General features: G+C 40.9%; 1 protein-coding gene across 1 annotated transcript; it reads left to right on the top strand.

Annotated features, from left to right (window-relative positions):
• Positions 1–2,762: 2,762 nt before the first annotated feature.
• Positions 2,763–10,868, top strand: LOC142368607 (uncharacterized). Its single transcript, XM_075450816.1, has 7 exons — positions 2,763–3,102; positions 4,275–4,387; positions 5,091–6,018; positions 6,689–7,291; positions 8,293–8,429; positions 8,699–8,879; positions 9,395–10,868. The coding sequence occupies exons 1-7, from the start codon at positions 2,958–2,960 to the stop codon at positions 9,679–9,681; spliced, it is 2,394 nt and encodes a 797-aa protein (XP_075306931.1). The 5' UTR covers positions 2,763–2,957; the 3' UTR covers positions 9,682–10,868.
• The last annotated feature ends 704 nt before the right edge of the window (positions 10,869–11,572 follow it).

Here is an 11,572-nt window from a genome sequence, read left to right on the forward strand (position 1 = left end):
TCAGGTTACGAGCTGGGCTCTGCTGCCTGTCAATCACCGATTGTGCACGCGCGATACAAGGTAGGCTCGTCCCCACGCTTATTTATCTGGACTATTGAACTTCATTACGGGCTAGTCTACTTACTGTGTCTTCCATGATCGCAAATGACAGGTGAGTTGATGAATGAGGAGTCGTGTACGCGCATCTGGCGTGCACGTAGACGTGCACGAGTTCTCATTGTTTTGATGGGGCGGGACAGGAAGTTAAATAACTTTTTATTTTTCGGTTAAAAAATAAGCATTTCTTGCATTTTGCGACTACGGAGGTCACCGTTTTCAACTTCAAGCGTTCTGATAGATCATGTAAACTCTTAAAATGCCAAAAATTAGGACTTTACGTATGACAACAACAAATCTTGCAGACTGCAGCTTTAACTCACGTTAGCCTCCGTTACTAAGCTTTCAGTTAGGTCCCTAAATCCATTACATTTTTAAAGGGACACTATGTAATAAATTAAGTCATTTATTAGCTCAAATCAACATATTCATTCATAAGTTAGTCCTCATTGGTGTAAAATGATCTCTGTCAAAAATCTCACTTATCCTCCTGAGTGAAGAATAACTTGTCTGTATCTACATAGAGCAGGTAAGCTCTATGGAGGCTGCCATGTCCTTCCGGTCTATGAAAAATGACGAAGTGCCGAGAGGGACATAAAGCACTTCGAATCGCGATTTCCCCATCAGGCCTACAAGCAGAAATGACGTCATTGTGACGTCATTTCCGCCAAATGGCTTACAGCCGCTAATGCTAAATAGATTTTATTCCTTGGCACATATGTCTTTGTGTTCATTAGCTTTCTTTTTGTAAGTGCATCATCTTCTTCTTTTTATTATTATTCCTATGCTCCCCCTGGATATCTTCTTTTTGGCGTTATGCTCACATTTGTAAACTGTTATTTTGTTGATTTACTAATAAAGTTTAAAAAAAAAAATGCTAAATAGATTTTATCTCGTAAATGATCCCACTAATAATGCATTGATTGTTATCAAACTTCTGCCGTAGTACACATAGGCTCTTAACTCACAAAACGAGGCATTAGAAAGTTTGTAAGTTTACCGGGAGTTTATTTACCGCTGCTATTGCTCCTATTGCTAACACAGGCTAATGCTAACGCTGCGTTGACGTCACTTCCGTTAACTCCCGGAATATGACTAATTGCATTGCTTGCACACCAAAGGAGATGTTATGTTATCTAACATGTTATCTGTCATCTGTATTTATAGTGTTGTTGTATGTGTGTTATATAATCCTTTGTACTGTGTGTCTTGATTTCTTTTTGTTTGTATGGACCTTGAGTCTGAAGCTATAGCTTCTTGAATCTTGACACATTCCGCTTGCCGTAGTTCAAGAAGTTGCAGCGCACATTTGAAAACGTGAGGCGCTAGAGAGCAAAATCATTCAACTTTGCAAAATAAAATTGCACCACTAGATGGGGGAAGAAATTACATAGTGTCCCTTTAACATCAACACGATATTTCATGCTAACCAAATGTAAAAATAATGATGTCTAAGAGTATACTTCTGATAGTTAATGCTTAGAAATGTAAAAAACGTTTAAAATGCTGTTATTTCATTAACTTACTAGTAATTGTTCTTAACGAGCAATTGAGATCAGCGGAGATGCGCCCTTTGTTTGGAACTATTGGCGTCTCCACAACCCGGAAGTTTCGTCCGCCATTTTTTTAATTCCTAATTTTTAATTTTTAATTTTTAATTTTTAATTTTTAATTTTTAATTTTTTAAATTTAATTTAAAACATTTTTTTTACATTACACATGAAACATTTCTATATTATACGCCAGGGGATAAAAGAGGTTACATTCAAATATTCAAGTGTTCACAGATATCAACAGTCTTAATCGCTTTCTGGTTGTTTGAAAATTTAATGCAGGTCACGTACTGCCTGAGGTCACCGAGAAAGGCAAGAAAAGATGTTTTTTTCCGCATGAATTTACATTTATGGATATGCAATTTTGCCATTAAAATGATGAGGTTGATAATAAAAGTTATGTTGGCTTTTTCCTTGGTTTTGTTAAAGTCAGGGAGCCCAAACAATACACTCCTTCAAGACAAATTAAACTCATTATTTATCAATGTTGTTAGCGATAAAGTTACAAATGTCACTCCACAGTCTTTGGACAATAGGGTAGTGCCAAAATAAATGGGACACAGTTTCAGCATGTATAACAGAAAGTACATTTCACATCAATGTCTTTTTGAATCTTTTAACAATATGATCATTGGATGGATAAAATCTATGAATTAACTTAAATTAAACTTCTCTGACTTTATTATTTACCATCCCCTCAGGCCAAAGATACAGAAGTACATGAGTGAGAAGTAATGGGAACAAAAACTCCTTTGTTCCCCGTGCAAAAGCTTTTTTACATAAGTCCATGTGATTTTATTCCATTTAGTGTTTTTATTCTGGGTGATTTGTTTAGCTGTTTTACTGTTTTTTATTTCATTTTTGGCATTTTTATTGAAGAGTTACGTAATATTGTTTATCACTGTGATATTTTATTTTTGAGGACCTGCCTGCAAACTAAGTTTCCCATCAATAAAATGACTTTTATCAACACCATCTGCATCATGACTTGTAAAATGGGTCGAGGTGCGCACGCAGCACCACAAGCAGCACATTTAAAGCTCCGTGTGAAGAATGACGTCATTGTTTTTAACTGCTGTCACGTGGGAGGAGTAAAAGTGAAGCAGAAAAAACAACAATGAAAAAAAAAACTGCCTCTCAACACGTGGTTCAGTCTGTTAAAAATAGCATTTGGAAAGTCAGACAGGTATGGACAGGGAAACTTTCTGAGTCACTGGGAGTGTCAGTTTCTTGATAATAACGCGCATGCGCAGCCCGGCCTGTGCGGGGAAATGAAAGTAGGGAAAAGCAGTCTTTAAGTGACCGTACATGCGGAGTGTGGCTGGGAAAGTGAGTAAATACCAACAACACTTGTTCCTTCGGAGTTCAGGAGGGTCAGGAATCCTCTCCGGGAAAGCAGAGACTCTGTGGAAGGTGACAGGGAAACAGAGGCTGTGGAAGAAGGAACTGCCCGGTGAGTAAACACTCTCTGCTCAGACTCAGCAAACAAAAATATACAGAAACACACGTGTACGTTCATACATATAGTTCCAATGACATCCAGATGTTGACCATGTTGGTCGTCTTAGCATGACAAAGTTATCAGAATCATCTTTAGGTGTATAGATTAAAACTTTGTCCAGCAGGTGGTGCAGAAATATAAGTAAGGGGAACTTTATTCAAGGCAAGGCAAGTTTATTTGTAGGGTTAGGGGTTAAATTCCAAGTTCTTTACAGCTACATAAAATCACAAAAAGGCAATAAAAGCATACAAAAAAAAAAAACATAAACAATAATCATTAATTAATTAAATTAAAAGCTAAGCGTGCAGATAAAATACTTTCAGGTGTCATATGCACAGCTAAATAGAACTGTTTTCAGCCTGGATTTAAACATTGTCAGAGTTGAGGCCTGTCTCACATCTTCTGGAAGACTGTTCCAGATTTTAGGAGCATAAAACTGAAACGCAGCCTCACCATGTTTAGTCCTGACTCTGGGCACCAGCAGGAGACCCCTCCCTGAGGTTCTCAGAGCCCGAGTTGGTTCATATGGCTCTAACATGTCAGAGATGTACTTTGGCGCTTGACCGTGAAGAGACTTGTACACAAGCAGAGCTGTTTTAAAGTCTATTCTCTGAGCGACAGGAAGCCAGTGCAGAGACCTGAGCACTGGACTAATATGGTCGTATTTCCTGGTTCTAGTCAGGACTCGAGCAGCAGCGTTCTGGATGTACTGCAGCTGTCTTATAGCCCGTTTAGAGCCCAGTGAGCAGGCCGTTACAGCAGTCTAACCTGCTGGAGACAAACACATGGATCAGTCTCTCTAAGTCTGGTTTAGACACTATTCCTTTGATTCTGCCAATGTTTTTTAGATGGTAAAAAGCTGCTGATGTTACAGATTTAATGTGGCTGTTAAAGTCCAATATTACCCCGAGATAGTTAGGTTTTAGAGAGAGTCTCAAGGTGACTGATAACACTTTCTCTTTGTTTCTGTGGGCCACAGACGATGAGTTCAGTTTTGTCTGAGTTTAGCTGGAGGAAATTGTTTTGCATCCACACACTGATCTGTTCGATGCAGCGACACAATGTATCTACAGGCCCGTGTTCTCCTGCGGACTGGTTTTCAGACTGTTTTTTGTTCTTTGCAGAAAGGAGGGGGGAAATCTTGGAGAGGATTCTCATGATTAAAGAGCCGGGGATGAATCCCAGCCGTTCACCTCGCAGTCTCATGTGCACAAATGAGCCGTGCACCAGTCAACAGGTGAGTGCTTAAAACTGTGAGTTTAACCCTCCTGTTGTCCTGCGGGTCAAAAGTGAGCCACTACCATGTTTAGCTGTAGAAAAAATACCTTAAACTATCTTTTTCTAACTTGAAATGTTATGACTTTTCCTAAAGGGAGCCCATCATTAGAAAAAGTCATACTTTATTTTTGTTTATGTTTCCATGTGGGCTGTACACCACTAGGGTACAAAGATTGTCTTTTGGGTCATTTTTGACCCGTGAATTATAAAAACATTTAAACACCAGAAAAAAGTTCACTGTTTTTTTCCCTTTCAATATAATTAATTCAGAAGTAATTACTTCACATTTATATAATAGCAATAATAAACCTTTATTATGTAAAAGAAAACTGAGAAAACAAGAAAACTGTTGGTCCAACTGACAGTTGGTTTGTGGTTAAAAAAAAAATAAAAATAAAAATAAAGTGTAATCCTGAAAACTGGTGATTTTTGTATTGTGTAACAAAAAATACATGATAAAAAATGTATTGAATTGAGTTGAATAGATAAATAACAGGTGGTTTCATCATACAAAATAGATTTTGGATTTAAAATTCAATTAAGTTGCTTTATTTTGTGGCTTTGGTAGGGCGGACAAGGGTTAAAACTTCAAAATAAAATGAAAAATATTTGAGATTTACATAAATGAAACGGACTAAAAGTTTCCCAAATTTCTCCGGAAGGAATGCCGAGTCACAGAGAAGTGTTCCTCACTGGTGGAGGAAAAGTTTACCCGATTACTTCATACTTATCATCTCCCAAAAGTTGAAGATCTCAGAGGAAACACCGATGCAATCATCTCGAAAGGCCCGGGACAGAAGGTGCAGTCAGGAGCTGCCAAACCCGATGAACCCATTGATAAAGTATTGATTAAGAGAGTTAAGCTCCCTCTGGATCTGATGAACTTTATAAAATCCAGCGGGGCCGTCTTCAAGTACCAGACTCGCTTCCACCGGAGCTTCAAAAGTCCTGTTTCCATAGAGGTGACGTCGGACCTGGTCCTGTCCAGCCTGAGCTCTCAGGACCTGGATGAGGCTCTGGCAACGGTCCTGAAGGACCTGAGCGTGGAGATAGAGAAGCTGCAAGGTGCTGCGGCCGTTCCTCCAGATATAGACCGAATAAAAGAAATCCTGATCAAAGCAAAGAACGACGCGAACCGCGGCGAGCTGAGAGTGGACGTCAGCTTCGTCCCGGGACTCTACGCAACCACGGTGGCCAAAGTGCGGCTGGTGGGCTACTCGGATCACGTGAACAGGCTCAAAGAGCTCCTTCGTGACTACCTGCTGCATCAGATTTCCACTCGAGAGGAGCTGATTCTGCCGCATCCTGAACTGGTCGACTGTTTTGACAAAGTCTTGGATCTGCTCGGCGTGCAGCAGATGAAAGGGACTTTAAAAGCTTCACATTCTCCACATCCACACGTGCTCGTGTCAGGTCCCCGTCGCCAGGTGCAGGAGACCCGCCGCAGCCTCTCGGCGGCTCTCGCCGGTCTGATATCAGACACTTTGGTCCTCGATGGTCCGGGGCCTCTGCGCTACTTTCAGGGTGACGGGAAAGTGAGCAAAGAGCTGGTTGAGAGTTCCTGCCAGGTCCTTATCAGAGATCGACAAGGTGAGAACTGCACTTTAAAGGGATAGTTCGCCTCTTTTGACATGAAGCTGTATGACATCCCATACTAGCAAGTCCGGCTAGTTGGCTGGGGCTTAAAAAATAAAACGTTTTGCTTCTCAAAACAATATGCGTTCAAAAGAGTAATACATTTGCATCACAAAATTGTTCTCCAGGAAAAAGTCAGACCTCACAATCGCTTGGCCCTTTTTTCTCTCCCTTCGTATCACTGCCTGCTGTGTAAATCGAAGTGCAGACAGAGCAGTAAACACCGTAACAGGTGCGGCTGTCGTCAGACGGCAGCAAGCAGTGATATGAAGGGAGAGAAAATAGAGCCAAGCGATTGTGAGGTCTGACTTTTTCCTGGAGAACGATTTTGTGATGCAAATGTATTACTCTTTTGAACGCATATTGTTTTGAGAAGCAAAACGCTTTATTTTTTAAACCCCAGCCAACTAGCCGGACTACCTTCATCAACGGGGGTAAGAACATGTTCACAAATGATATTGCTAATATGGGATGTCATAAAGCTTCATGTCAAAAGAGGCGAACTATCCCTTTAACGCACCGACACAGCTGCTGCAATCCACACAAATACAAAAACAGTCTTCTTCTTGATTTATTTATGCTCTAATATTTGCACCATCTGCCTGTATTTTGACTCACTTTGCAGTGGCGCTTCCCCAAGTGTTGCCCCAGAGATCAATAATCTCCCACCTGAGCATCCTCAGATCCAGTTCCACCTGTCAGCAGTCCTCCCTCTTGTTCTTGGGTCTACGCCGGGAGAGCGTCAACGACGCCATGAAGAAGATGAAGAGTCTGTACCAGGCTCACTGCTCCTCGCAAACCTTCACCAAGGTGGAGCTGGCAGACCTCACCCAGGACGACATGAAGAACTTAAAGAAGCTTGCAGAGGCCAAAGGTCTCTACGTGCAGGAGGGCTGGCTGAGCCTGGGCGGCTTGACGGTGAGCGGGTTAAAAGATGGAGTCAACCAGGTGGTGCAGATGCTCCACACCATTACTCCCCTTCGGAGAGAAATGAGAATCAAAGAGGAGGAAATTCTCTACCCTCGTGTGGCCTGGTGTATCCTGGCGCTTAACGGCAGCTGGGAAAGACTCCCCAAAACGGCAAACTATAACCTGGAGAATCAGAATGTCACGACGGCCATAGTGGACGCAAAGGGAATGGTGTGGACTGTGGATCTGAGAAGGACGCAGGCCAAAAAACTAATAACCGGAGAGACGGTGAAGCTGAAACGCCTTCAGAATCTGCCAGGTGAGAGGAGCAGTGACATGTTCTGACTTGATTTAACAGCTTTGAGTCTGTCTGTTTCATACTGTTGTTCTGTTTCACAACGAGAGCCACGACACACTCACAATATTTGACTTTGACCCACTGAAATGCATGTATTAAAGGGATAGTTCGCCTCTTTTGACATGAAGCTGTATGACATCCCATATTAGCAACATCATTTATGAACATTTTCTTACCCCCTGCTGCGTCCTGTGAGCCGAGTTCCAGCCTCGTTTTGGTGTTGACGAAGGTAGTCCGGCTAGTTGGCTGGGGTTTAAAAAATAAAGCGTTTTGCTTCTCAAAACAATATGCGTTCAAAAGAGTAATACATTTGCATCACAAAATCGTTCTCCAGGAAAAAGTCAGACCTCACAATCGCTTGGCCCTATTTTCTCTCCCTTCATATCACTGCCTGCTGTGTAAACCGTGCAGACCGAAGTGGAGACCGAGCAGTAAACACTGTAACAGGCGCGGCTGTCGGCAGGCGGCAGCAGGCAGTGATGCAGCCACACCCTCCACATGCAAAAGATCACAGGTTTAACAGCTTTGAACACGGCTGTGGAGTCACAGTATTCTGCTCATGACACTGTGGACGTTTTAAAGTTTGCAAATGTAAAGTAAGATGTCCCGTCTGATTACAGGATGTGTCAGGATGGGGGTTTCCAGACTGATAGAATAGTAACCCTTCAGTTACTGCGAATACATGCATTCTGATAAGATATACAAATGTAATTATGTTTTAGAAAGGATTTAATGGCAGCTGTTTAAAAAGGAAAGCTTGCTTCTCATTCCTGGAGTTACACATTTAAGCTTTGCATTTAAAATGTTGATGCTGAGCCCAAATGGAACAGTAGTTTTATTTGCCCCTGTATTTTAGCTAAATTTCCAGTTGATTTAAGCTCAGTTGCTAGATTTCAAGCCTCCTGAGCATCTTATGTTATTCTCTCTGTATCCTCACTGACTGATCCACCTTTCTTTGGCAGACTTCACTCTTCCCCTGTACTGGGACAACATGGCTACTGATGAAAACCTGCGAGTGGTTCCACTGGATCGTTCCTCTGCAGAGTACAGGACTGTCCAGGAGGCATTTAAAAAGACTGTTCACAAAAACATTTTGAAGGTGGGAGGGGGCTCTCACTAGCTTCCATTTGCACCATCCTTTGTCTACAAAATGTACCATCAGTGCATTTATAATCTCACAGAAAATGTACCATCAGTGCATTTATAATCTTACAGAAAATGCATTTATAATCTCACAGAATTGTTTATGTCAGAGCAGTGATACCTCATAGTTTGTATCATGCATGCTCGGGCTCCTCCAGTGTGGTAAAACAAATTAAAATCAGCATTTTTCCTGCTCATACCTAACCCTAACCTGTTTCCTTCCAGATTGAGCGTTTGCAAAATGTTCATCTGCGTCGTGCCTACGAAGTGCAGAAAAAGCACATTTCTGAAAAGAACCGACGGGAAGGAGGAGCCGGTGAGAGGCTTCTGTATCACGGCACAAGCCTGGAAAACCGCGACGCCATCGAGACAAAAGGCTTCAATAGGAGCTTTTCTGGGAAAAACGGTAATGTAAATGTATTTTATTTATACAGCCCTTTACAGACAATCATTACGATGTACCAAAGTGCTTTACAGCAGGTAATAACTAAAGAGAAGAATAAGTAAAAACAATAAAAGAACAGTGAAAGCAATAAAATACAACAAAATCAAATAAGATCAAATAAGATAAAAGTGTCATCATGCTACTGGGTATTAAAAGCAATCCTAAATAAGCAGGTTTTAGCCTAGATTTGAAGAATGGTAATGGCCATGTTGTCCAGAAAATTTCAACGGTAACATTTATGGAATTACGCATCGGTTTTTGAAGAAAGTGTCATTGTTTCAGCAGTAAAGTACACAGTAAATATACGATAACTGTCTCACTTTGGCTGCATTTGGTGCGTTTCCTGGGGTTAGGGTTAATAGGGGCTCGTGTTATGAGAGTTTTTGTAAAGGAGAGGCTTGTACTTCTTTGAAAGGGAAAAGTTGGAATGCAAATTTCTAAAACATTCAATATGTTGTGTAATTTCCAATTTGCAGCCACCGTCTTTGGTCAAGGAACCTACTTTGCTGTAAACGCCAACTACTCAGCCAGTCCCACCTACTCAAGGCCGGCTGCTGATGGTACTCAAGTCATATTTGTGGCCCGAGTTCTGACCGGCGTCTACGCCCTGGGCAGCGGCGACATGAGGGTGCCTCCGCCTCGCAGCAGCCAGCAGCCCCACGACCGTTACGACAGCGTGGTGGACAGAATGGACGACCCCGGCATGTTTGTTGTGTTCCACGACAACCAAGCATACCCAGACTACCTCATCACCTTCAGATAAAAGCTGGGGGATGGGGGGGTGATGCTGAAGAATAAAAGCTAAATATAAAACAGTTAAATGTGCTGAATAAAAATGCACTTGTAAATAAGAAGTTATTTGGAAATGAGCCATATAATTTTGAGTTTGAGAATGTATTTTTCACATTATTGTATTTTTGTTTTGAAAGCCAGAACATTCTTTGTTGACCGAATGAGAGAACGTGTCACTGTCGGTGCTTCTGATCAAGTAAAGATGGAAATAAGACCTATGAGCACCGTGGCGTTCTTTACCCTCTGACGTGCGCACAGTTTGGGGAACGTGTCACCGATTTTAAGCAGTTATTTATCTTTTCTCTGGGTTTATATTTTCATTCATTCTTGATTCGAGAACATTTAAATGTTGGAGTTTGATTTATAAGTAAGTTTAAACGGTACCTCTGACTGACATATGACATGATATTAATACTAATGTGGTGTAGCGCTTTACTGTCGTAGCCATGGAAACGCTTTAAGCAGCTACTTCTGAGAGGCTGTGAGATGGAAAAGAGGACAAAAGTTGGTGTGAAACTGGATAATTTTAGCATTTTTATAGAAATGTTTGTAACAAGGCATTACTTATTAGAAGTTATTACTTGTGATTAGTCATAATTTAACTATGTGGATGAATAATTAGTTTCCTGGCAGCCAGTCAAGTTGTTCCATTTTGTTTTTATTCGGCTTCATATTTTTGACAAATTCATTTCACTGTTGTAACACTGACAGAGAGCCACTGCAGATATTTTCCTCTTCAGTGATGAAGTAAAACTGAATGAAAATCAGTCAAATTTAAGAATGCACTCAATGTTCCATCAGCTAAAGTTTTTATTAATGAGGGAAAATTTAACGACTACTTTCTCGAGTCCCAAATCTGGCTCGTTTGTGACCTTTTATCCACAAATATCACGTCTCTAAATTGCTTGTTACAGGAGTTTGTTTTAAAAACATTTATTTTAACTGATAAGTTCAGAAACTCGTAAATTTTTACTTTCATTCAGCTAAAAAAATGTCACTATAACAGAATAATACATGCTCTGAAACACCAGAACCTCTGATGGAGTTCTGATGATATTAACTGGATCCTGTGAGTTCATCCAACCATTTTTTTTGTTTGTTTGTTTGTTAGATAAATACATGAACAGGTGAATAAATGGAAGAATGTTTTAACCACACAACAATGAATATATATACATGGATACAAAGGTTAATATGATAACGGGTGAAATTTAAAATGTTTAAATTCGACCATCGAATCCATGATTTGATGGTGTTTGGGGGAAATGATCCCTTCTTCAGGCCTGCAAAGCCAGATGTGGTGCTTTTTAGATGAGAACGGGAATTAAAGCTTATTTACAAGCATGTTCTCCAGGCCTACATTTGGACTGCATCTGAACTGGAAGCTGCGGTTAAACCCCTTCAAAACAAGTGGAAGTTTGCAAAGTTTACTGAAACAAATGCATGCGCACAGTTTCTACTCAGCAGAGTCGGTTGCATAACAAACCTTTGAGTGTTGATGCTTTCTTTTTAACTCGCCTTGTTGCAGGGATGTCCACATCTGGTCCCAGAGGGGCCGCCGTCCTGCAGGTGTGAGATGTTTCCCTGCTTCAACACACCTCAGTGCAACATTAGCACGCTCGTGCAGAACTTAACAATCATTTAAATTAATATATTTAATCTGAATCAGGTCCGTTGAAGCAGGGAAACATCTCAAACCTGCAGGACGGCGTTGGACATCCCTGCTATATTGGACAAATCCCAACATATTGCACGGGTTAGATCAAATTAAGATCAAAAGGTCATTGTCAGAGTTTTATTACAATTAAAAAACAAAGCTTTGTTGTAGTAGCAGCACACCAGCATGAAAAGGGAACTTCTGC

The sequence above is a fragment of the Odontesthes bonariensis genome, chromosome 19 (genome assembly GCF_027942865.1).
Source record: "Odontesthes bonariensis isolate fOdoBon6 chromosome 19, fOdoBon6.hap1, whole genome shotgun sequence".
NCBI classification, from domain to species: domain Eukaryota; kingdom Metazoa; phylum Chordata; class Actinopteri; order Atheriniformes; family Atherinopsidae; genus Odontesthes; species Odontesthes bonariensis.

Coding starts and splice junctions, on each gene's coding strand:
- LOC142368607 (XM_075450816.1), top strand. CDS start 2,958: ATGCGGAGTGTGGCTGGGAAAGTGAGTAAATACCAACAACACTTGTTC. Junction 3,103..4,274: donor GTGGAAGAAGGAACTGCCCG/GTGAGTAAACAC, acceptor TGTTCTTTGCAG/AAAGGAGGGGGGAAATCTTG. Junction 7,292..8,292: donor ACGCCTTCAGAATCTGCCAG/GTGAGAGGAGCA, acceptor TTTCTTTGGCAG/ACTTCACTCTTCCCCTGTAC.